We start from the raw sequence: 24,065 nt of genomic DNA, 5'->3' as shown, positions 1-24,065 counted from the left end.
CCTGCCTCTCACCTTTTGGCCTTTGAAATCTACGTTATCTTCGTTTATATCCCTCAACGCCGTCAGGGCTTTTGATGATGTAGACCAGTAGTAGCAAATATGGTGTTTTGGAGTATATTTCAAGTTGTTTCTTGTCGAGAGAAGAGAGCCTAAAGATGCCGAAAGAAATTGTCTCCTGGGTGCTACCTAGGCTGAGATTTATTTCATGGACAAGTGTGCGACTAAGTGCTAAGCTTGTGCTGAACCCCTTCTCTCTCCCGCCAAAGCCCAATGTCTTTAGAATCCATTGTCCACACGGGCAACCCCTCTACCATGGGTGATCCCCAACCAATCATTCTTCGGGCAAGAGGTGTCATACTCTCAACGATGTCGCGCGGTATGCCCATAAACGATTCAAAGGGAGTCAGGTACCCCGGCTGAAACCCAAAGATGATGAGTCGACGAATAGAATCCTGGCTTACATTCTGGCCAGCAGCGTGGACTGTCTTGCCACCCAGAAGAAACGCATCTCCGGCTTTCATCTCCACAGGAACAGACGCTTCGCCATGGTCACTAAAGTCCGACCACAAGTGACTGCCAGGGATGACACGGGTTCCACCATTCTCCTCAGTAATATTGTCCAGGGCCAAGAAGAAGTTGATCATGACCATTGGTCCGGCTTCTCCAAGTGCCTTGGAGAGAGGGAATAACATTTGATCACGATGCAAATCCTGCTTATCCCCGCCTGGCAAGTTCTGCAGCATTGCTCCCATTCCCAACCAATAGTCAACATTCTGCTGCTCAGAATAAATCTTTCGACAGATATCATGCACCAAGGTATCATTCAGGATGTTCTGCCGGAATGCCTCGCTTTTCGCGGGGAGATTGCAGATACGCTTGGATCCCAGACCGTGAAAGTCGGCTAAATTTTTGAAGAGGTCGACATCGCGAGCTAGATATGGTTCCAATTCACCATTCAGCTGGTCGATTACACCTGAATCGCAGAAGTTTTCGATAACGACCGCACCGTCCTCCTGAAGGATATTGATGATAACATCTGCTCCAGCTGTTGCAGCAACACGGCGGAGGGGAGGCTGCGAGACGGTAGTAAGGCCGGTCATTCCGAAGCTGACAAGGATAAATAATAGAAAGAAGACAATAGGAAAGACCTTGCCACTAGTTTAGAAAGGAACCAGATCCCCTTTGAGCGTAGATTGAAAAGAAACGGAATCGGATTCGACTTTCTCAAAAAGAAACACTTCTGGCTACTGGTTTAGTCTTTGTACATGAAATCGTGATCATACCAATCTACTGTACATTGCAGTAACGAACATGTCATTGTGCATAGTTGTACAAAATGCATGCCTAGTGATGAGGATGCATTCTTGGTGAACAACTATTGCAGATGTGATACCCTCGTGCATATCTTCACTCTGGGTGGACAGCAGAGCAGCAGTGAGCAAATTAGCACTTGTGCTTATCAAAAAGGCAATTTGTGATGCAGTGATGCCCGACTTACGATGTAGAGATTGAACGCTGCAGGTAGAATGTCGAGAAAACAAGACTATCTACCATCAAATCGTTTCTCTCCGTCCCTGACTACTCTATATTTAGTAGGGGGTCTTGGGCTTGAGAGAGACGATACGCTACATGATGAAGATGCTCACAGATTGGCCGATAATGAGTATTTTATTTTTGAATATTCTTCTAAACTGAAAATGGCATTCAAATACCTGGTAATTCAAGGTAACCTCATTTCCTTACTGCAGTAGACTCACAGGTCAGAATCAATAAAGGCAGCTTACTATACATGCTGGCTTGCTCCAAGGCTTTCTTTGCTTTTATCGATAAGGAATATGCGCGATATGTCACATTCAATGTACTTATATTAGGTTCATGCATGGGCATCTCCCGAGCCCGAGAAATAGTGGAGTAGGTGTTGGCTTCACAGCTTGCATCAAAATCATGTCAACTGCACGTTTATTTGCTTTTTAGATCATAGCTCACCTCGAGGAAGATTGCAAGGGGGTCAATTGCTGGTCTCTTCGGCACCAAAAAAAACCCGCCTTTTCGAATCAGTATCTCCGTCACCAAAGAGAAGAGCCGAACAGTGAACACAGCCAAAAATGACCATTCTAGACATGATGAACTTGTCCACGCTGGCTGCTGCCACGCTCGCTCTGTACGCTTTTTATGAAGTGGTCCAAAGCTTTTTGTACCTCAGTCATGTCCCAGGACCAATTATTGCTGCATTCACCAACCTCCAACGAGTGTGGTGGGTAAAATCCGGCAAAGCACATGAATATCATCGCGAAATGCACGAAAAATATGGCAAGCTTGTTAGATTTGGCCCTAACATGGTATCCATTTCCGATCCCAGCGCCATGTCTATAATATACCCCCATCGACCCGGGTATCAAAAGGTGAGAGGGCAGTGAGCTGATTGTCATTCTCTTGCTAAGTATAATATACTCGGGCAGAGTGACTTTTATCGAACCCAGAAGCCATATTCGCGCAAGAACGGTATTCTTCCTGCGGTATTCAACACACAAGATGAAACCCTCCACCGGCAGCTCCGAAAGCCAATCGCTTCGCTCTATTCCATGACCAGCATTGTGGGCTCGGAGCCAGCTGTAGACCAAACGTTGGAGCTTCTCTTTCAACAGCTTGATCGGCGATTCGGCGTGACAGGGCAGTCACTCGATCTTGCAGAATGGTTGCAGTTCTTTGCCTTTGATGTGATGGGGATGTTATCTTTCAGCGAGCGACACGGACTTATAGAGACAGGCAGGGATGACCGTGAAATATTACCTGGGATTTGGTCCTTTATGAAGACCGTTGCTCCGGTGAGTTAAACTAGCCTATTTACCAGTTCGTACTGACTGTCTCTTCCAGATTGGCCAAATCCCCTGGCTTGATCGGGTTTGGAACAAAAACCCCGTAGTTGCAATGTTTAAACAGACTACGGGACTCAATGTGCTTGGGGTCGTGGATAGATTTGTTTCTGCACGCCAAAACCCTTCACCACAGGAACTAGAGAAAAAGGACATGCTCTCCAAGTTTTTGGAAATTAAGAACAAGGACCCTAGTATCCCTACATGGTATGAATCTGTCTCGCCTCAAAACAACTGAACTACCGCAAATTTAACCAATCAATCCTAGGGCCCCCAAGGCTTGGACGTTCTCCAATATACTTGCCGGATCAGATTCAACTGCAACCGCCATGACTGCTGTAATGCGCTATCTTCTTCAGTGTCCGGATTCCATGGCCACATTAGTCCAGGAACTATCTGATGCACATCGGAAGGGGCGCCTTTCACGGCCATACCCATCCTGGCATGAGGTGCGAGAGCTTCCCTATCTCGATGCATGCATTATGGAGGCACTCCGGCTCCATCCCCCGTTCTGTTTGCCCTTTGAGCGTGTTATTCCTGAGGGTGGCGCAACCATTTGCGGAACTTATCTTGCAGCAGGTACGGTGGTTGGCATGAGCCCATATATTGTAAACCGGGATAAAGATACCTACGGTAATGACGCAGACGAATGGAGGCCGGAAAGATGGCTGAATCTTGACGATATGGACCGTCGAAGACTTGAGAATGGCATTCTCACGGTACGAAGCCTTCTATTCCTCGTTGCTTCGAGTTGCGGAAGCTTACTTATATGATGCAGTTCGGAGCTGGTCGACGTACATGCCTCGGCAGGAATATCGCCATCTTTGAAATGAAAAAACTGTTTCCGGCTCTTTTAATGCGATACAAGGTATCCGCTATTGGGCCAGTCCAACTTAGGATGGAGAATTCGTGGTTATTTAAGCAATGGGACTTGCACGTTCAAATTCGTTTGAATGAAGCGGTGCAGCCCCCTCGGTTGGAGGTCCCTTCGTCATCATCTACAGCCCTTGTGAGGGTTATCGATCCGTGAGTTTGAAGTCCTTTTACAATAGGACATAATTTAATCTTGACCCTTTCTACATTTAGAGGCACAACCGTTGATCTGACGCCAAACCTCTTCTGGCAACCTGCACTCAACGGACTTGACAAAGTCACAGTACCAACGTACTGCTTTTTGATATCAAGCGGCGAGCGCCATATTCTATTTGATCTAGGCGTCCGACTGGACTGGCAAAACTTGGCACCCACAGCTGCACAACTTATCAGAGCCACCACCACAGTCTGCAACCCCAGAAATGTAGCGGATATCCTTGACACTACTCTCATCCCAGATGCAGATATCCGTTGTACTAAAGTCGAAGCCATTGTGTGGTCCCATGACCATTTTGACCATACCGGAGACCCCTCCACCTTTCCACCGTCCACCAACTTGGTCGTGGGCCCGGGCCTGCGATCTTCCTGGCCAGGGTACCCATCCAACCCCGCCAGCCGAGTTCTCGACTCTGATATCAAGGGCCGTCAACTCTGCGAGATTTCCTTTGACCACAGCCCACTCAAGGTCGGTTCCTTTGACGCATTTGACTACTTTGGTGATGGGTCCTTCTACCTCCTCAATGCTCCCGGCCATTCGATCGGGCACATGTGCGCACTGGCCAGAGTGACCACATCCCCGGATACATTTGTATTCATGGGTGCGGATGCATGTCATCACCCGGGGGTTCTTCGCCCGACTAAATACCGTCCCTTACCGTCAGGCCAGCGCTCGCCTCCCGGATTAAGCGCGTGTGCAACATGTCCCTCGGCTGGGGATGAGGCGTTCTTTCAGGTCTCCTCTGCTTTGACGACGGATCATGCAAGAGCCTTGGAGACGGTGGAGAAAATCAAAGAGCTAGATGCATCGGATGATGTATTTGTTATTCTTGCTCACGATTATAGCTTGAGGGGGAAGATCCCTTTCTTCCCTGATACGGTCAATGATTGGCAACAGAAGGGATATGGGTCTTCCACCAGGTGGCTGTTCTGTGAGGACTTGGTGAACTTGTAATTGAATCAGAGTCCTTATTTAATTATGTGATGGTTGCAAATGAATTTTTGGAATGAGAGCGGATTTCTGATTTCTTTCAGAACTTTCGCTCCTTATTCTCAATACCCTTGTAGAGCCTTGTAGAGCCTTGTAGAGCCTTGTAGAGGTGCATGAATGCTGAATGATAGGCCGATCTCATATTAACGGCATTCATTAATGGCATTCATTAAGGGGATAACAGTTAACGTTTACTTAGGGCTTGCGGATGAGGCTGCTGAGGTAATATCGAGGGCGCAACCTTGGAACCTTATAAGATTGGAACTTGAACCTCCAGGGCTTGACATTGTGCTTATGTAATAAGCACGTGAATATGGGCCGTGCACGATGATGTCGACGGGCGTGCTCAGTTTTACTCAGGAGCAAAAAGCGGCAAGGCGAGCACTAAACCGGAAGGACCAGGCACGATCCTATCTACGTGCGCTTCTCCGTCCACTTTCCTATCTGTTTCTCTTTCACCTGACATGGAGGCTATAAAGCTGATGAAATAAAATATTTACTGTTTTAGGCATACTTACTCTATGTTTTGATCTCCTCAGATCACTTCCATAACATTACACTTATAAACATGGCCCCATCGTGCCTCTGTTACATCATACCATATGCTGAATCTCCAATCTCCAATAGTCGGGGAATTTCCACCCGGTGTGGGGAACGGTTGGAGTCGGATCAAGTCCGCCTTAATCGTTACTCCGTTTCTTTTCCTTTTTCCTTCTCCGGGTCTTGGCCTCTCCGGTGTCTCTCGTGTGGGGTTGCTTGGAATTGCTATTCCGGGCGATTCGTTGTTGACTCCGCATGTAACATCAGCAATGTTCAGATCCGCCTGAGGGAAAAAGCTGTTTAGTATGTCCATTCTGAGACTTGGACAGGAAGAAGATTAAATGTTAATATTGACTGTGTACCACCTGATCCGGACCAAACATATGATACATTCCAGTCTCCACAGTGCGTTCTTTTTCGGCGTATGACACACAGTCGGCGTGTGTGGCCTGTCGGAGGCATGGTGTCACGGAGAATTTTCTATGATGGGAGTGTGTGTGTGTGTGTGTAGGGATGTGTATATGGGTAAGGCTTTTATACTTAGATACTTGGACGGCTATAACTTACTTGACGGCTACACTTGCCTAGCATGTGAACTAGGGAGATTACGGACTTCCTCGGTATGTTGAGACCGAGGATAAGGACAATAGATAAAATCGATATAAGACAGCCGGATATCTCGATCACACACACTCTCTCTGAATACATTAGAACAGAACTTATAGAACCGAAAGTGATTTTGCTGACCAGCGATTCCCCACCCCCTCATTCGGTGACCGCAAACAGGCAAATCCCGTTTCGGTGTCAGATTCCGGGGAAATTAAGTATTTCTTATTGCTCATTTATAACATGTCTTCTTCTTCCCCCCACGACCGACTTTCCTCCATCTCCTCACACATCATGGGCTCCTCCAATGCTTCAGTATTCACCGCAGCCACTGTGGCTGCTGCGCCAGAAGATCCTCTGTTTGGATTGATGAAGGCCTATCGCGAGGACCCCTCCGATAAGAAGGTCGACCTGGGCATCGGTGCCTACCGCGACAACAACGCAAAGCCCTGGATTCTGCCCGTGGTTAAGAAGGCTGACAATGCCATCCACAATGACCCCAGTCTCAACCATGAATACCTGTCCATTGGTGGTCTGGCCGAGTTCACCTCTGCCGCCCAGAAGCTGATTGTCGGCGCCGACAGCCCTGCGATCAAGGAGAAGCGAGTATGTGCAGCCCTGTCCAGCCCCCAAATAGCCTGTGAAAGCCCATCCATACTAACACATCACCAGATCTGCTCCCTCCAAACAATCTCAGGAACAGGCGCCGTCCACCTGGGAGGCCTCTTCCTCTCGAAATTCCACCCTCAAAAACCAACCATCTACCTCTCAAACCCAACATGGGCAAACCACAATCAAATCTTCTCCAACGTCAATCTCTCCATCGAAAAATACCCCTACTTCCACGCCTCAACCAAAGGCCTCGACTTCAAAGGCATGATGTCCACCCTCGAAAGCGCCCCCAACGGCTCAATCATCCTCCTCCACGCCTGCGCCCACAACCCAACCGGCGTTGACCCAACCCAAGACCAATGGAAGCAAATCGCAGCCACCATGCGCGCGCGCTCCCACTTCCCCTTCTTCGACACAGCCTACCAAGGCTTCGCCTCCGGCGATCTGTCCCGCGACGCCTGGGCCATCCGCTACTTCGTCGAGCAAGGCTTCGAGCTCTGCGTCGCCCAGTCCTTCGCCAAGAACTTCGGCCTGTACGGCGAGCGCACGGGCGCTTTCCATTTCGTCTCTGCGCCCGGCCCCGATGCCGCCACCGCCTCAGCCCATATTGCGTCCCAGCTGGCTATCCTGCAGCGCTCGGAGATTTCCAACCCGCCTGCTTATGGTGCGCGCATTGCTAGTCGCGTCCTGAATGATCCCACTCTGTTCGGTGAGTGGGAGGATGACCTGCGTACTATGAGTGGTCGGATTCTGGAGATGAGAGCTGGTTTGCGCGAGCGTCTTGAGAAGAAGGGCACTCCTGGTGACTGGAGCCATATTACTTCGCAGATTGGCATGTTCTCGTTTACGGGATTGACTGAGGCGCAGGTTATGACGCTCCGGGAGAAGTGGCACGTCTACATGACTAAGAATGGAAGAATTTCCATGGCTGGGCTTAATACGCACAATATTGATTACTTTGCCGAGGCTGTTGATAGTGTTGTTAGGGGTTGAGGGCTGGATTTGAGATGAATATTGATACTCATACTGACACTGATACCTTTTTTCTTCCTGGGTTCGGTTTAGACCACAAGCTTGACTTGGCGTTTCTATTCATTTTTTTCCCTTTACTATTGTATGCCATTGAGGTTTTTCTTATGGATCTGTGGGTCCGGTTATGCATGCCATACTCTATGGCGTGCATGTGTCACATGTGATGAGGCATGATTGCAAACTAAAGGATTTCCCCCAGATTTTATTCCAATAGACTTCCAATAAATATCATAGAAGGCCATGATGCTAGCTTAGAAATGTATACCCCATAATTGGCGATATTGGCGATGTGAAACTTCCCCAATGCTGTTGCCATTGCTATGCGATTGTAGTACTCTCAATGGTATCAAACGATTAAATCATATCAAAAAACCAAATCCCAAACAACAAGCCAAGTACATAAGCCAACCGTTCCCCAGAACACAGCTTGCGCTGTACTCCGCCGCTCAGTGGCCCGCTTCAGCTCCCGATTTCCCTGTCCGACATTCGTCTGCGTTGTATCAACATCTGAAACAAGCTGTGTAATATATTCCTCCTGCGTGGCAAGATGCGTAACAAGAGTCTCTTGCAGAGACGAGATTTCCAAGAGTGATTTTTCTGCGTTCCTGTGTCGATAATATCAGTACGAGAAATCTCAGTGTAGGCAAAGCCCAACAGGAAAAAGACAAAACATACTGCACCTTCCCCAACGTATCCTCATAATGCCTCAACATGGAATCGTTCTCCTCGGCAAAAAGCTGCAATTGCTCTGGCGAAAGCTGAGCTTCAATGCGCGCGGTATCCGCTTCACTGAGTGTACTAGCATCAGGCGCAGTGAAAGAAGGATCAAACGTCCCAGAGCCAGAACCAGAACCAGAACCACCGTATCCCCCGTTCTTCTCAGACATTCCCCTCCCACCAGCATCTCTCCCACTACCACCGATATCCTTCCCAGCAGCAACCTTGTAGAGCACACTCTTCTCCTTCTCTCTGACCCGCTCAATCCTCTTCTCAACAAGACCCCTCTGAACACCAACAACACCCTCCAGCCCCCTCCTGAGAAACCATAGCACGCCCTCGCGCACCATCTTCAGCGCGCGCGCCTTCTCCTCGGCAGTAACCTGTTCGGCGGATTTACTACCGTCCGAACCATTCTCGTCGGTAACGCCACTCCCACCCGCCCAGCGGAAAAGTAATGCACTTGCTGTGCTGTGGCCATATTTCTTGTGGAGGAGAGTTTGTTCTGTTTCTTGGCGTAGGGTCTCGGCGCTTGAGAGGTTGTTTAGAGAGTTTGCGAGGTCACGGAGAAGGAGGGAGGTTTGCGTGTCTATGTTGTCGCGTTCTGAATCTGTTAGGATCTGGGTTGATGGGAGGGATGTGGTTGTTGGCGTTGATTTGGAGGTTGATGGGTTGGCATTGCGGCGGTTTGGTGTTGTTGAGAGGTAGGGGTGTCGAATTGTGTGGAGATAGTTTAAGAGAGATGTGATGTGGTGGTTCTAGGTGTTTTGTTAGCTTGTCGCTCTTATAGCATGGGGACTCGAGATTGGGGATTGGGCTTGGGGTGGTTGGCTTCGGCGTTGCGCTTCGCTAACTTACGATTCTGTAGGCCTCTTTTAGGAACTCGTCTGCTGTTTTTGTGGGCTTGGTGTGTGGGCGGGAGCCATGCTTGGATAGGAGGCTACTGAAGGTGGGCGTTAGGTCGGTCATTGTTGGTGATGTGGTCTGTAGATGAAGCTCGTCAACATTCAAACGTCACTGTGCGCGGTTGGTCCGTGCCGCTTCCTGCAGCTTATAGAGGACTTGTTTCTTTCCTGAATTGGTGAATGGGCTTTGCTACAGGAATTGTCTTTTATTGTCTTTTCGCTGTTTTTAAATCTTACTGCTTTTTCAATATTCTCATACATCCCTTGCAATGGCTATAAAACCCCACATGTTACGTGTGTTCTCCGCAGGTCCAAACGGTGGCAATCCCCTTCGAGTCATACTAGAGACGCAAAACATGTCCGGCAATGACATGCAGGCACTGGCAAAAGGTCAAGGCTACGAGTGCTGCTTCATATTACCTGCACAGTTGGACTCTAGATATGACTATGATTTCCGCTATTATGCACCAGACCACGAGCTGGAGATGTGTGGCCACGCAACTGTAGGGGCAATCTGGTTACTATCGAATCTTGAGATGTTAGCGAAAGAAAATATACGAATCTCGACTAAAAGCGGTATCGTCGAGGCCACAGTCTCGCGAACATCAGGAGAGGGCAGTGACGACGAAAAAGAGAAAGCGATATGGGTTGAAGTATCTCAGCCAGCAGTGAACATGTTGGAGAGCATACGACGACAGGACCTCATCGATGAGATTCTCTCCGTTTTGGGAATATCAAATGATGATCTTGTTCCTGGATTGTCCATTCGAAATGCAGCGACAAGTAGAGTGAAGACGCTCATTCCAATCAAGTCTGTTGCGGCACTTAACAGTCTCGCACCTCAATTCGATCATGTCCAATCCCTTTGTGACGCTCTTGGCAGCACTGGTCTTTACCCATATGCAGTTTCCGACCTAGAGGATCAGGTATTCGAGGCGAGGCAGTTCCCTAGGGGAGCTGGGTATCATGAAGATGCAGCGACAGGTGTTGCGGCATCTGCTTTGGCATTTGAACTGTTGGAAAATGGGCTTCTGGTTGATTCTGAAGAGACCGTCGAAGTGAAGCAGGGCTTTGCGATGGGATGTCCCTCCGAAATTAGCGTTCGGTTTAGAGAAGCTGGTGGTCATGTTGTTGGGTGTTGGATTGGGGGTTCTGCTGTCTTAGAGGCATGAGATGACGTCTCGACAGGCTCAATTGTAATAAAACCATGCTTCGATCCGCTGTCATTGTGACAGATCTATGCAAAGTTCAAAATCAGCCTTGATTGACAGGTACTGTTGTTAACCCATGACCATCACAAGCATGTCACTCAATAGTATAACGAGACTCGGGTCAAAGCCATCTCTGACTTTGACATGAAACAAATCATGACATCAACGGCTTGGCTCGTATAACCCGTGAAGTCCAAAGGTCCCCTCAGCTAGACTTATAGCTGAGCTATACTTATAGCTGAGACGGTTCATCGCCTTGGGAGTGGCGAGAGCTTGCCACCACGACAGATCACATGGAATAGCTCACCAAAAAAGGTCTCAACTTGAGGAGCACAATCCTACACCAGGATCTCATTGGTGGAATCTAGCTCAAGTTATAACCTTCTGACAGGACAGGGGTCTAGTCAAGTTCTACGCTGTCAGTATTGTGTCGTGCACACGTCACCTCATACGGCCAACACTACCCCTTGTATTCGACAACATCTGACTTTCCTTATAAAGGACAATGCTCCTTGGTTTCAAATTCAACCTTGAATCAATCACTCAGACACAATGGCCCAACAATCCCGAATCATGCACTCTGCAGCTTCATCTACCAGGGTGCCAACTATACACTCCACCCCCAACATCCAGCGCTCAATCACTTCACACTCCACACGAGATGATCCAACAGGCACCAATCCAGGTACCCCAAGCCACACCTCCAATACACACCTGAGCGACCAGCAACAAGTCAAAGCTACCCTCACAAACATCCTCAATGACGACCGGGTGAAGCGCAACCCGAACGGGAGTCGCTGTGTCCAAAACATACTCCTAGAAAACGAGCACGATATGAGAAAACAACGCAAACATTCACTCAGCGCTCATGATGCAAAATGAACAATGCGATTCAACTGTACATTAGTGATACAAAATGACCTTTCAACCCCGATGCTATATTGCCTTCATTCTTCAGTCTCCCGAACAGATCTCTCAACGTCTCCAATCCTGCTTTTTCCAATGCCAAGCTTCTTCCGCAGGTTCAATGATCTGACCCGGATAGCACGCTTGCGTCGGCGCGGGGGTAGTTGACAGGACTTTCTCCACCAGTGAAGATAGCCATATCGTAGACCAAGGCTCCAAACAAGGCACCGCTAATATCAGCACACCATGGTCCCCAAATCCACCACGCGTGATATTCACGGAAGAGTTGACCGCCCCATCCAGCCATGAGAGCAACCAGTCTAGGTCCGAAATCACGGGCACAGTTGAAACATCTATAAGCAGCAAGAAAAGAAACAGAAATAGTCAGCCAATATGCCCAGAAACCGGAAAAGCCGAGACTTGAAAGAGACTTACCCGCCAGTATTATACCCCAAAGCAAGAATAATGACCGTAATCAGAATCCCCAAGATAAACGCCTGCATGCCAGCTCCCGGCGGCGCATTGGTATCATCGCCCAACGCCATAATAGCGCCGACAAGAATAGCACTGCCAACAAACTCAGTGAAAAACGCCGTGGCAGGATGCACAAAGGACTTGGGCATAGTGATCATCGCAGACATGGCCGCACTAGCATTTTGCGGGACCTTGGATGCAGCCGCAATCTCCACAATGGCATCGTGATACAGCGCGTACGCGAACCCGCCCGCGGTGATCGCACCGAGAAGCTGGGCGGCGATGTAGATGAAGCATTTCCGCGCGGGAAATCCTCTGAAGACCGAGAGTGAGATTGAGATTGCAGGGTTCATGTGCCCACCGGAGGTACCGCCCGTTGCATAAATTGCTATCATGAAGCCGAAGCCCCAGGCTGCGCTTTGGGATGTGTAGGAGCCTCCTTGGCCGTTGGAAGTGAAGTTTGAAAGGGTTGCGCAGAGTCCGATTGTCATGGCTACTGTTGTCTGGGAGTTTATTAGTACTGTAGACAGGTCTTGATTTGGATGTAGATCGAACAATGTCATGGTTGGGGGGTTTACTCACACCAAGCCATTCGGCCAATGGTTCCCTCATTTGATGCCGGATCTTACTCCACGTATTAAAGAACCCTTGATCATCTGTATCCTTGTTCTGCCGAACACGCGCATCAGAGACTTGTTGTTTCTGCGCGGCGCTTTTCTGGCTCGGGTCCTCGCCGTATCGTTTCATGTCTTCTGCGTCCTCTTGGCGGTCCTCTGGTAAGGCGCCATGACGCATACCTGGTCGGACGATGTGAGGCAATGGCTGTGCCAGAGACCAGGTCGGGCCATCTTCTTCTTGTCCATATTGTGGATTGTAGTCTTGGTATTCATCGTCAATGTATGGCTCGTTTGGGTTTTTGTGGGAGTTTTGTGTTTGGGCGTTGGAGTTGGCTAGACTGTATGATTGATTATTGCCTAGAGCCTCATTTCTGCTGCCTGCTTCTTGGGTTCCATTGGGCGCTTGCGTTTCGGGCATTTCGACAGTGTCTTTCGGTTCGTTAGTTTGGTCGCGTGTGGGTTTCTTTGGGCTATAGATTGGAGACTCACCCTTGACACCATCGCCATTTTCACGTTGGCTCTCCTTTGATGAAGCCATTTTGACACTTCAATGCTAGGGCTCAATGTGAAACAGAGAGCTGAAAGGGAGAGTAGCCATCTTTAAGAAGAAAATGTCAAGCTGTCAAAGCTTGTCGTCAAACCTTGGAAAAAGATGCTCCACTCTTTCGTCACTGTCGATCTTGAAAATCTTTCCAGGGTTCCCTTAAATTCGGTGAGAATTTTGCTGCATATTTCGAATAGTGTTGGTTGACAGAGCTCTTGATTGGTGGCACCTCATCCGAAAAGTCAGGACCGGTGGAATCTGTCAGCGTGCCGATCCTATATGGTATCAAATGCATGCTTTGTACAGTATGGCGATGCGGTTATAACCGTGATGAATCCGAACTTTCTCCGAATTTAAATTAGCGCGACCATTTCCAGACTTGAAGCCTGGAGTAAGCCTCATAGTGCCAAGTGTCACACATGTCAAGGAGTCTTTCAACTGGCAAGATCGATATCGTCATGCAACGCACGGGCCACGTGATTGGGTGAGGCTCCAAGACCCACTCTCATCTATCAACGGATATCGCCGCCACTAGGTCCTCCTGACTCTCTACCAATAATGTCTCTCATGTAGAAGCTGTAGACAATGTTCAATCTCGAGAGTCTAGGATCCAAATATATTTCATTCGTCGCCAATCACGCAAAACAGGGTATAGACAAAATCAGTATGCTAATAAAACAGCATCAAAAGCCAAAAGTCAAAAGCCAATTCCAATTCCAATTCCATCGCATCGTATCAAATCATAGTGCGCTCTTCAACCCAAATCTAAGAAAAAGAGCAAAGTCAGTGACCCATGACCGAAAAGCCCGAATAAACCAGAAAATATGGGAAAGAAAAGCAAAACGTACCTCCATCTTGCCCATCTCACTCCCCTCTCTCCTCGCAACCTCCCTCGCAGAAGTAAACAACAAATCCAGATCCTCTTGATCAACCATGGTAATCATATCTCCGTCATCCTGCACCTTCATCTTGAGCGGACACTTAAAGCCAAACTTCTCCTGAATGCGATTCTCAAACTCCGCAAACTCAATTGACGGCCCGATCATGATATACCGCGTATCATCCGGGGCATGGACCTTGGTGCGGAATTTATGGATCTCCGGTCTGCGGGGATTGGCATGGCGAGAGAAGCGGGCTGGTGAGCGTGTGCGTCTTTGCTGGGATGGGTGACTCGGACCGCCGGGGGCGGCCGTGTTGACAAGTTCGAAGGCTCCATCATTTAGCGTGGTTGCATCACATGCGTCGCTGCCAAATTCTTCTTCTTCGTCGATGTATTGCGGTGGCTGGTGGCGAGACCCACGACCCCAGCCTGTGTTGGCTATGCTTCGTTGGCTTGCGCATGAATCGTACGGGTCAGGGTGTCGGTAGTCCTGATCGGAAGGGTATGTTGTGTTTGTATTCGTGTCGCTGAGGTTTCGTCTGTGGCTGGGTTGTTGCGTCCATTGCCGGGGTTCTCCGAAACCGCGCATGTTGCTTTGTTTGGAAGAGGGCCCGCGGGGCTCGGATGCGGTGCGGGTGGTGCCTATGCGGGGTTTCTCTGTGGGTGGTTGCTCTGGGCGGCGGTCTAGGGTGGCTCCTGTTCGGTCTAGGTCGAGACGTGGTGGGCGCACACCTCGAAGAGATGATGATCGGTGGTGGCCTGATGAATGGCTTCCGGAGCCCGAGGCCGTGCTGACGGATCGGTCATCTGGTGGTGGTGTTGGTGGGAATACGTTACGGTTTAAAGGGGGTTCGGAGTGCTGACGGGTGCGGCTGCTGAGGTTTTTATGTACCAGATTGGTGGCAGCATAAGATATTCCTTCACGTTCTTGTAGTGCGGCTTGATCAATGACCATGGGTTTCCATTGGTGGTCTGATGATTGGTTACGGTCAGATGCAGCAACTAGTCGGGCCTTGCCGAGGTAATCCTTCGTCTTGAGGTTCTTGACTTTTGCTGCATTGGGGCGATAGAGGATCCCGACGGGGATTGAGAATACCGTGTATCCCTTTGTTTGGTTAGCTTTGTAGAAATGGTACAGGGGATCCACGTACATCTGCATTCTCGCGGATTGCGTCGTCAATCACATCATGATCAGTGGTGACTTTCTCCTTGGAAGCATATTCAAGATCTTGAATGCCTGGGTTCATCTGTCGAAGGTAGATATAGCAGAGACCTCGATTGAACAAGACCTCGCACGAGAAGAGACGGAACTTCAGACCTAACTGATCATAGTCAATTGAAGTATTTCCTCGCAGATACAACAGGGTATCGTTGAAGTTAGCCAATGCTTCTTCAAAGTCCCCGAGCAGAAAGTTGGATACGCCTTGCTGGAAGTAGGCAATGGCTAGATACCGGTCCAACCCGACAGCACGTTGATAGCATTCTACCTGCATCACCATTGTCAGTGGGTTTGCCACACCACGTCGTTCTGCGCACTTACAGCTTTGTCGTGCTCGCCTAGCGTGGCATAAATCACTCCACAGTTGAACAAGATCTTTGATGTATCGGCGATCTGATCAAAGAACTGCAAGGACTCTCCAAATTCTTGGTTGTCGTAGGCATCTAAGGCCTGCACCCAAGTCTCGATCTCCTATTCTGCCGTCAGCGACATATTCGAACACATCACTACTATTCATACTTGTTTGAGCGACATTGTCTCGAATTATGAGAACATTGGTTGTTTCTCCCGTGCCTAGGTTGATGTAGACGGCGAGAAGACCTTGCACTTCTCATCCGACTGTCTAGGACACAAGGAGAATCGATGGTGTACGAGCGTTCCGGGGCAGTCACCGTCCGGAAAAAGTCAGGAGGATCCCAGTAATATAACCGCTGGCACCAATAGCCAAGGGGTAGTCGGTGTGACCAAAAACCTTCGAGATAAAAGGGGCCAGCCAAGACCACAGTGAGCGGAAGAGAGGAGCTGCGGGGGGGAAACGAGTTGGTGGGATGCGGATTGGCCGTGATACGAGGCGATATCAGAGCGGGCCCCCGAGATTGCAAAGTGAAGCCCTGGATGTTGGAAGAAAAATGTATTAATAGAAGGCGAAATACCCAGCGAACAAGCGACCAGGGTGAGCAAGACAGGGCAAGTGGCTGGTGTGATTTAAACCGCCAGTTTGGACAAGTTTGGATTAACCTCCGATCACGGTGTGGATGTGGAGGACCCAGCACATTGGATCCCAGAAGCGGATAGGCGGGTATGCAAATGAGAAGGAAAAAGTGCGAGCATCAGGGAAGCAAAACCCAAATCCCAGAGCCTGCAGAGAGGGGGCTGGAGAGGCTAGCCAAACCGAGGGAAGAGCGACAAAAATAACCCGTTCACCTGCAGCATTTATGCACGATTGGAGCAATGAGAGGGTCGGACGAGGCATTTCGTGACACTGCACTGTGAGTGGAGGTTGACGTGCATATCCAGTGGACTGATCGGTGGCCCTCAAGTTGAACCATTGGATTGGGCTTTGACGCTCTCATGAGATGGACCCTGACAAGAAAACACTTACAGAGTGCGGGGATATACACAATCATGGAAATCTGGTCTGTCGCATCCTGGGTGCTGCGATCATTGGTGCGTGGCCCCTGTCACTCGGTCTTCATTCCCCGCCACGGCGCTTGTAGTGCTTTATTTAGAGCCGAGGGTCCGAGGGTATCTCCCAACATTTTCGCGTGAGATGTCTGGAAAGGAAGATGGACGGTCGAATGGTGGACATTGAGAGATGATGAGGGGAGGTTAGAAGAGGGGAGGACGATCCAGGTCCACAAGACTACATACGTATCTCCTGTTGCTAGCAGTAGATGCATGCGCCTTTTTCTAGTGTCGCGTTATTTTGGGATTTAATGTCAATGATGCAGAAAAGATAAAATAGAAGTATCTAAGGAACATAGAGTAGTCAAACGATGCAAGTATGCACGAATATATATGACCATTGGCTTCGTGGTAACCCCAGTATGGATGCATCACCGTGCTCATGGTGTACACAGTATGATAGTTTTCTAGTATCCGTGCAAGCAAGCTCACTTTTCTATGAGAGGAACTGGATATGATGCGCCATTTACACATGGCAAAGCCCGCTAAAAGAATCTATTTATATCAAGCCTTCGCTAAAATTGGGGTTTGACGTGAACATACACTTGATAGCCCAAGCTTGGCCCACTCAGGCGCTTATAACCCTTGTCGACCCACGTGTGCCAGAAATAGCATATTTGACATGTTGATAGAGTCTCGGAATGGTCGGAAGAACAGGGCTACAGGTAGTGGACATTTGAGTCAAAAACTTCAGAACTTAGCCGAAATGTCGGCAGGATTTGATTCAACGCTGAAAATGACTATGTAAACCGAAATATGAAACATCCATTATTTACAGCTTGGCAACCATCTTGTTGCCCTTCTGGAGCAGAGCAGCAGCATCTGTGACGAGCTCATCAACAATGGCCTTGGCAGACTTCTTCTCGTTGACAACGGCAGCGACCTTGCCCATCAAGTAGGGACGAGCGTTGTCGAGGGTGTCGTCATCGACATCATCGGGCAGGTTCTCCATATCGTGCTCGACAGGAATAACACCCTTGGAGGTGAGCTGCTTGATCTCCTCGTGGCGGTTCTCCTCCCAGTTGAGGATATACGGGTTCTTGCGAACACGGAGGGGACGACCCTGTTATGCTGGTTAGTAATCATGTCATACGCACAGAGGAGGAGGTTAACATACAGTGAAGATGATAGTGCGAATGTTGTCCTCGAAGCCAGAGGTGCGGACGGCCTCCTGGTGAGCCTTGGGGGCACCAGCCTCATCAGACAGGATGAAGCGAGTACCGATCCAGACAGCAGAGGCACCGAGCATGAGAGCAGCAGCAACGGAGTTACCGTTGAACAGACCACCGGCAGCAATGACCTGCACGGGCTCGCCAGTCAGAGGGCTCTTCTTGCCCTGGACCAGCTTGGCAACAGTGGGGATGAGGACGGTGGTCGGGACATCACCAGTGTGGCCACCACCCTCACCACCCTGAGCACAGATAATATCAACACCAACATCCAAGCACTTGGCAACGTGCTTGGGGTGACCGATCATGTTCATGCAGAGGATACCGGCACTGTGGAGCTTGTCGACAACAGCCTTGGGGGGGACACCAACGGCAGAAACGAACAAGCTGGCCTTCTCGGCGATAACAATATCAACGAGCTCGCCGAGTTTTCCCTTGGTGTAGTCGTAGCTGTTTTCAAACGCGTGGTCAGCCTTATGTGGAAAACAAGGGGTCGCGACGCGGTAGCGGCGATCGGGGAGTATTCTTACTTGGTCTTACGGGCACTGCCGCCGACCTGGGGCAGGAGAAGGTCGACACCGAAGGGGGCGTTCTTGTCATTCAGGTAGCTCTTCAGCTCGGTGATCTGCTCGCGAAGCATGTCGGGGGTATAGCCAACGCCACCGATCACACCAAGACCACCAGCGTTGGTGACAGCGGCGGCCAGCTTGGGACCCGCTGCCACGTTCATGCCTGCCAGCAGGACGGGGTGGTTGATCTTGAGAAGATCGGTGATCGGGGTACGGATTTGCTCTGTGCGGTAGACATATTAGCAGATGTCAAAATCGTGGTAACAGCGGTGACATCGGGGGAGAAGAGGTCACATGTGAGAGTTTGTTTCAAAGGGTTGATCAAGACCATAGCAAGGAGTATTGCCATCACTTACGAGGAGAAGCCATGATGTCAAATGTATCAAAGAGATAATGATAAGATAAAATTCGGGAAAGAAGAGGAGCAGGGAGCCAGCCTATAAACCACAGCAGCCTCGGCGCTTCACAGACTCGCGATTTGAGCCTCGGTCCACGCCTCGACCGAGCTTAGTCACAATACTACCCCGGCCGCGGGGTTGGATCACGTGTAGCGATTTATACTTGACCTGTTGGCTGTATATTCTGCTACCTGCTGCTGATTGAATGTTTGATAGCTGGATGGCCGGGATATTATGCATGCATTGATGATCTGTGATTCATTCGCAACGTTTTCTATTCAGATCAGCAAGATTTGCGGATAGTGTAATCAACCGCGTTTGCCGAATTGTACTCCGTATACCAAAAGGTATTCTATACGTTCTTGACGATCTAAGATGACTTAGCCTTTCCAAGTCCATACCTACTCATATATATACTTTTGTCCAGAACTGATCCGAGCAGATTCTTGGAAGCCATCAACTGTCATCAAAGACGGAGACTTATCGTGCATATCACGTGTTAATCGGTCACGAGCATGCAAATTTCTACAACTTAGGGCTCAAGTTACGTGAAAGATATCCTGATCAAAGAAAAGTGAATTGACATCATTCATAAACCAGTCTATATCTAAGTCTATATCCATGAGAGGGATGACAGAAAAAAAGAAATTTAGCAAAACGCTTTTCAACACAATCAAGTCATATATATTGTTCTGCCAAAAAAATAGAATACCAAAATTTCCACCGGCCTGCCGTTGTTTTAAAGGAACAAAAAATTTAGCCCAGAGTCAGAGTGAAGCCTGCATCGAGAGAGCAGGAGTTGGTGGCCACATCATCGGGCTTCTGGTAAGCCTCCTTGCAGCTTGCGTCGCCAGCGGCGCAGCTAACGGCGGTGCAGCTAGAGTCACTGGGCTGCACGGTGAAGCCGGCCTTGACGAAGTCAGAGGTCGAGTCGAGGTCGATGGAGGACATATCCCAGTAGATAGTGCTACCGTCCTGGGTGTATTCGAACTGGAGGACACTGTCCTCGCTCTGGGTAGTGGACATCTTGATGGAGATACCACCACCGTCGGAGTTGGTAGCCCACTTCTCGCTGTAGTCGCCGCCCCCAGAGCTGACTGTCTGCATGGAGCCGGGGTTGTTGTCGGTACTCCACAGGTAAACGTCGGTGCCCAGGTTGTTGACGATCTGGACACCGCCACCGGAGCTGCGGGCCTCGACGCTGGACTCAGTGTCGCGAGTCCAGTGGGGCTGGGGAAGAGCGACGGCAGTAGCTGCCAGGAGGCCGGTCATGAAAACGTTGAAAGTCATATTGCAGGGTTGCAAAAGTGAGTGGAATTGGTGGAAAAGAATAGTGATTCTTGTAAATGATTGTCAGGAAAGACAGTGATGAGGATCTACCTCTGAGAGAATGGATTGACTTCAAGAAGAGAGTGACTTGAAGGATCAAAAGATTGTGCTGATAGAGAAAAGAAAAAAGTACCTGAGCAGCGGACTCTGGCTCTTCTTATACTACATGGTGGAGAATGAAAATCCCAAAATTCCAACGTTCACTGCCCCAAACCACCCCAAAGCGAACCATAGCTAGCAAAGAATGGTTGACCTGCATTTCCGGCACAAGTATAGATGTGGAGGCGCGCAATAAGGTTGAGTTCCTTAGATCCACCGCCAATCAACGGCGGCCCACGTTTCCACTTGGGTCTCGAACACCTCGTCATCGCCTTACGCACTGGGTTTAACCTTCTAGAACTTCCTTTCTAGAATTTCGTTCCATTTGTCTACGCAACCTGGTCCTCAAATGGGACTGCTTTTCTCCTCATCCGAGAAAATAGCGAATTGGGGAGCCTGACATCAGTTCTTCGTGGCGTTCACCGAGACATCATTTACGTCAGCCTAGAGTGGCAACTTGAGGACGCAAGTCAGCCTCTTAGGTGCGATGGAAAAAGAAAGAAGCTGATTAACCAGTATGGAAGAACGGCGTATGATCGGGTTTGGCATTATTAACATGGCTGCTACCGGCTCCAGCCCGCCATCTTCCGAAATATCTTCAAATCTTTGTTCATTGCCGAGAAATGTCCTTTCGGGAGCCCGACTTTGGCCCCGTACCACTGTACCGTGTAAAGTTTATCATGAAATTCTTTTCCGCTTCTCCAACTCAGATTCTTTCATCGTGGCTGTGCGGACATCAATCGGTTGTGAACTATATTCCCTAGCCGAGCATCCGAAGATGTTCAAATCTTCTGGGGATGAGTTGCCACACCCCGGGATGATCGACGTTATGACAGGATAAAAATAAAAGATTTTCTTTTTTGACGATGGAATTCATGAAAATGTTGAACTTGAATACAAAGAAACTATTTGTCTCCCTCTCTATAACCATAATGCCGCATAATTACAAACTTACTAGCTCATTACAATTTGTTGGAAATCTGAGATTAACTCATGATTCAGGTAGGAAGTACTGGTCTATCAGCAAATATTAGCCAATATCTTTTTACTGGGGGCAAAGTTCAAAGCAGAGGAGACAAAGAAGAATAGATAGAACAACGCTTTCACAGAATTGACATGATCATATCCGTGTACTTGGTATCCATGGAATTAAATCTCAAATTATATAGCATTCAAACAGTCTATTGCATGCTTAAGATGGCAGACGTCATTATAGCAACGAAGTGCATTGGTTTTAGGTTCTGAGGAAACCTGACATCAGCAACATGTCAGATAGTTGGTTTTCTTGATATCTCAAAGATAAGCTGTCCCAGAATCAAGAATCAAACCACTAATGTTTGTTTAGAGTGCACATGTCATTGAGTAGAGGGCCGGATGCGGCTTCCACTGTGCCAAGTAGGCAGCATATTCAAAACCCATTCTGGATCGTGGAATCCAAAATTTAAACACTTGAATTCGCCAATTGATCTTCGACTTGAAAGATAGTGCCTTACCTGAAACAGCTCCTTGACTTGGAATTGTAGAAGCCCCTACTCCTAGAATTTAAAGTCTAGTATAGACAATCCTTTTTTGGCTTTGGTCTATATTGCGTGCTCTAAGGCCCTCAGACCTGGCTATATTTGAAATGACATAGAAATAAGAATGAGATCAAATACTTTCCGATAACGTTAAGTCATAGTAATCAATGAAATCTGTCAGTTAACAAAGCAATTCAACGAGTCATAATTCGGAGAATGTCTGGGTCCATGATTCTCACAACCGAACGCATTACTACCATCACCAATAAAAGAATCCTTGTGATCCTTGTAACTGCAATCCTTGAGGTTAAATGTGTAGCAAAAGCCATTCTTCAGATACCACGAGGCCATCTTGGTGAAATTCCCAGCGTCACAACTGGTAGAATGCAACCCTTCTTCTGTAAAGAATTTGCAGAATGTATCTGTCCCCATCGAGTCGGTTTTGAGATTGCCGTTGACATTCAGACATCGCGCTGGGTTCATTTGATCGTATCCTTTGTTGTATCCTTCTAGGAGATAGTAATTTCCCTCGCAGTTCTTCTTTTCATAGAGTGTGAGTGTCCATGGCTCCATAGCTGTTTCAGTAGAAGCAGAGGCTTTGGTTGTTTTGTCTGCTTCTTTAGTTGTTGCCATAGTCTTGGTACTGGTTGATTTAGAAGTGGTTGCTTTCGACGTGGTCGTTGTGGTTCTTGGCTTTTTCGTAGTCGTAGATTCGCTTCTAGTGGCTTTGGTTGTCTCTGCTGGCGGAGGAGCTTTCTGACCAGCTGTCCCTTTCTGAGCTTGAGTCGGCGCGGCTGTCGTGTGCGATGTATAGTCCGAGGGACTGCAGAATTCGGGAGTAGTACCGCAGACTCCCCACGGAGAACACTGAAATCGAATTAGATTCAAATCACACATAATTTCTTCCTGAATCCACTTACACATCCTTTTTCTGGGCACGGATTAAGAGTACCAAGTAGATCAAAGTTCTTGGGACGTGTTGTTCCAGGCACCTGGGGACCACAAGTAGCCTGCGGGAGTGCGACTGGCATCGGAGCAGCGCCAGCGCTGAGACAGATGAATGCACCTTGGTATAGTGACTTTTTGCATCCCAGCCATGCCCATGTGTTCTTGTTGAAGGCTTCAATGTCGGCAACAGTAATACTGTGCTGTTGGGCAATCGAAAAACACGTATCAGCACCTTGGATGATGTACATGTAGCAAATCCCGCCAGCGCCTTGTGCTGGGACAGGTTGAATAACACCGAAGACTGTGGTGGCAATGAAAAACAGCCCGCATAGTAGCAAATACTTCAAATTAACGTAACCCATGTTGCGTGAAAGACTTCGAAAGATGTCAAGTTTTTACGACGCTAACATCGATATTTATGGTATAACAACTTGAGATTATATCAATGCTCTCAAGGCCACGAAGTCTAAGAAAGTAGGGTCGTATAGTTACAATGGGCGTTGGGACATGAAACAAGAACAATACGATCTACCACATTGGACGCATATGAGCGCCACCACTTTGCTAGGGGGACATTTTATTGTTGGAAGCCTCAACTACTACTTCATGTGGTAACTGAATGTCCTCTCGACGTTCAACAATGGATATGCCGAGTATTAACGCTCTAGGGGGTTCTTTGTAGTCCCCTGCATTATCTGCATGGGCTACTCGATATGTCCGTTGTAAAGAGAGTCAAGTTTCTCTTTATTACATTCTCCCTGTAAATTGTTATATGATCCATTTTCTTTCCCTCGAGTAAGTCACATGGGCCGCGCGCTGCCAGGTCCAAGACGCATGACGGGTTGCATCGTGCTCGTTGACCCTGGAGCATGTCCAAATGTGACTGGTCAACTTATACCAATATGTAGCAGGGTTGAAATTCACTAAATAAAATACTCATAATAATTCACGTCTGGTTCAGTGGCACATCAAACTACGATGCTCAGAATCTCGACATCTCATAGTTTGATAACTGACACCTCAGGCACCAAGCACTTGTCGGCCATAACTTACGAATACTGTATAAAACCGGATCTATAGTTGCTCCGAGTTTCATTGATTATGTAATTAGATCAGCCCCATAAATTGACAGAGGAAGGGGTAATAGCAATACAGAGTCATCAACATCATCCATTGGTCGAGGACAGTACGGTAAAACAACAGTTATGAGCCCGGTTCGCCATCAATAAATTCATCGGAAAGCATTAAGAAGCTATTCAAAACCAGAAAGCATCTAGTACGCAATAAATCCGACGAATCCCAACGAAAAACCCCTTGTTTACATTTATCGACCGACCTTCTTAATCCGAATCCTGC

At 48.5% G+C, this 24,065-nt stretch overlaps 11 protein-coding genes across 11 annotated transcripts; 4 read left to right on the top strand and 7 right to left on the bottom strand.

Moving 5' to 3' along the window:
- Positions 1-221: 221 nt before the first annotated feature.
- On the bottom strand, positions 222-1,100 carry N7511_009327 (phytanoyl-CoA dioxygenase family protein; the record flags this gene model as incomplete). The annotated part of the gene is made up of 1 exon (XM_057131704.1): positions 222-1,100. One exon carries the CDS (start codon positions 1,098-1,100, stop codon positions 222-224), a length of 879 nt encoding a protein of 292 aa, XP_056979692.1.
- A 1,005-nt stretch (positions 1,101-2,105) lies between these two features.
- N7511_009326 (uncharacterized protein) lies at positions 2,106-4,917 on the top strand (the record flags this gene model as incomplete). The annotated part of the gene is made up of 6 exons (XM_057131703.1): positions 2,106-2,402; positions 2,460-2,825; positions 2,875-3,080; positions 3,142-3,592; positions 3,652-3,899; positions 3,960-4,917. The coding sequence occupies 6 exons, from the start codon at positions 2,106-2,108 to the stop codon at positions 4,915-4,917; spliced, it is 2,526 nt and encodes an 841-aa protein (XP_056979691.1).
- Positions 4,918-6,393: 1,476 nt separating this feature from the next.
- Positions 6,394-7,704, top strand: N7511_009325 (aspartate aminotransferase; the record flags this gene model as incomplete). The annotated part of the gene is made up of 2 exons (XM_057131702.1): positions 6,394-6,705; positions 6,772-7,704. The coding sequence occupies 2 exons, from the start codon at positions 6,394-6,396 to the stop codon at positions 7,702-7,704; spliced, it is 1,245 nt and encodes a 414-aa protein (XP_056979690.1).
- A 403-nt stretch (positions 7,705-8,107) lies between these two features.
- Positions 8,108-9,429, bottom strand: N7511_009324 (uncharacterized protein; the record flags this gene model as incomplete). The annotated part of the gene is made up of 3 exons (XM_057131701.1): positions 8,108-8,348; positions 8,419-9,218; positions 9,319-9,429. 3 exons carry the CDS (start codon positions 9,427-9,429, stop codon positions 8,108-8,110), a joined length of 1,152 nt encoding a protein of 383 aa, XP_056979689.1.
- A 292-nt stretch (positions 9,430-9,721) lies between these two features.
- On the top strand, positions 9,722-10,537 carry N7511_009323 (PhzF family phenazine biosynthesis protein; the record flags this gene model as incomplete). The annotated part of the gene is made up of 1 exon (XM_057131700.1): positions 9,722-10,537. One exon carries the CDS (start codon positions 9,722-9,724, stop codon positions 10,535-10,537), a length of 816 nt encoding a protein of 271 aa, XP_056979688.1.
- Positions 10,538-11,128: 591 nt separating this feature from the next.
- Positions 11,129-11,458, top strand: N7511_009322 (uncharacterized protein; the record flags this gene model as incomplete). Its single annotated transcript, XM_057131699.1, has 1 exon — positions 11,129-11,458. One exon carries the CDS (start codon positions 11,129-11,131, stop codon positions 11,456-11,458), a length of 330 nt encoding a protein of 109 aa, XP_056979687.1.
- A 142-nt stretch (positions 11,459-11,600) lies between these two features.
- N7511_009321 (MIP/aquaporin family protein) lies at positions 11,601-13,111 on the bottom strand (the record flags this gene model as incomplete). Its single annotated transcript, XM_057131698.1, has 3 exons — positions 11,601-11,835; positions 11,918-12,459; positions 12,539-13,111. 3 exons carry the CDS (start codon positions 13,109-13,111, stop codon positions 11,601-11,603), a joined length of 1,350 nt encoding a protein of 449 aa, XP_056979686.1.
- A 741-nt stretch (positions 13,112-13,852) lies between these two features.
- Positions 13,853-15,750, bottom strand: N7511_009320 (putative PB1 domain protein; the record flags this gene model as incomplete). The annotated part of the gene is made up of 5 exons (XM_057131697.1): positions 13,853-13,882; positions 13,966-15,102; positions 15,149-15,484; positions 15,538-15,687; positions 15,736-15,750. 5 exons carry the CDS (start codon positions 15,748-15,750, stop codon positions 13,853-13,855), a joined length of 1,668 nt encoding a protein of 555 aa, XP_056979685.1.
- Positions 15,751-17,452: 1,702 nt separating this feature from the next.
- N7511_009319 (nitronate monooxygenase) lies at positions 17,453-18,787 on the bottom strand (the record flags this gene model as incomplete). Its single annotated transcript, XM_057131696.1, has 4 exons — positions 17,453-17,743; positions 17,798-18,299; positions 18,380-18,641; positions 18,775-18,787. 4 exons carry the CDS (start codon positions 18,785-18,787, stop codon positions 17,453-17,455), a joined length of 1,068 nt encoding a protein of 355 aa, XP_056979684.1.
- Positions 18,788-19,572: 785 nt separating this feature from the next.
- N7511_009318 (uncharacterized protein) lies at positions 19,573-20,106 on the bottom strand (the record flags this gene model as incomplete). The annotated part of the gene is made up of 1 exon (XM_057131695.1): positions 19,573-20,106. The coding sequence occupies one exon, from the start codon at positions 20,104-20,106 to the stop codon at positions 19,573-19,575; it is 534 nt and encodes a 177-aa protein (XP_056979683.1).
- Positions 20,107-21,938: 1,832 nt separating this feature from the next.
- On the bottom strand, positions 21,939-23,071 carry N7511_009317 (uncharacterized protein; the record flags this gene model as incomplete). Its single annotated transcript, XM_057131694.1, has 2 exons — positions 21,939-22,628; positions 22,682-23,071. 2 exons carry the CDS (start codon positions 23,069-23,071, stop codon positions 21,939-21,941), a joined length of 1,080 nt encoding a protein of 359 aa, XP_056979682.1.
- Positions 23,072-24,065: the final 994 nt, after the last annotated feature.

Source organism: Penicillium nucicola, assembly GCF_028828085.1.
Source record: "Penicillium nucicola strain IBT 29836 chromosome Unknown utg000010l, whole genome shotgun sequence".
Classification (NCBI taxonomy): Eukaryota; Fungi; Ascomycota; class Eurotiomycetes; order Eurotiales; family Aspergillaceae; genus Penicillium; species Penicillium nucicola.
The sequence above is the reverse complement of the archived record's forward strand: the minus strand, read 5'-3'. Positions and strand labels throughout refer to the sequence as shown.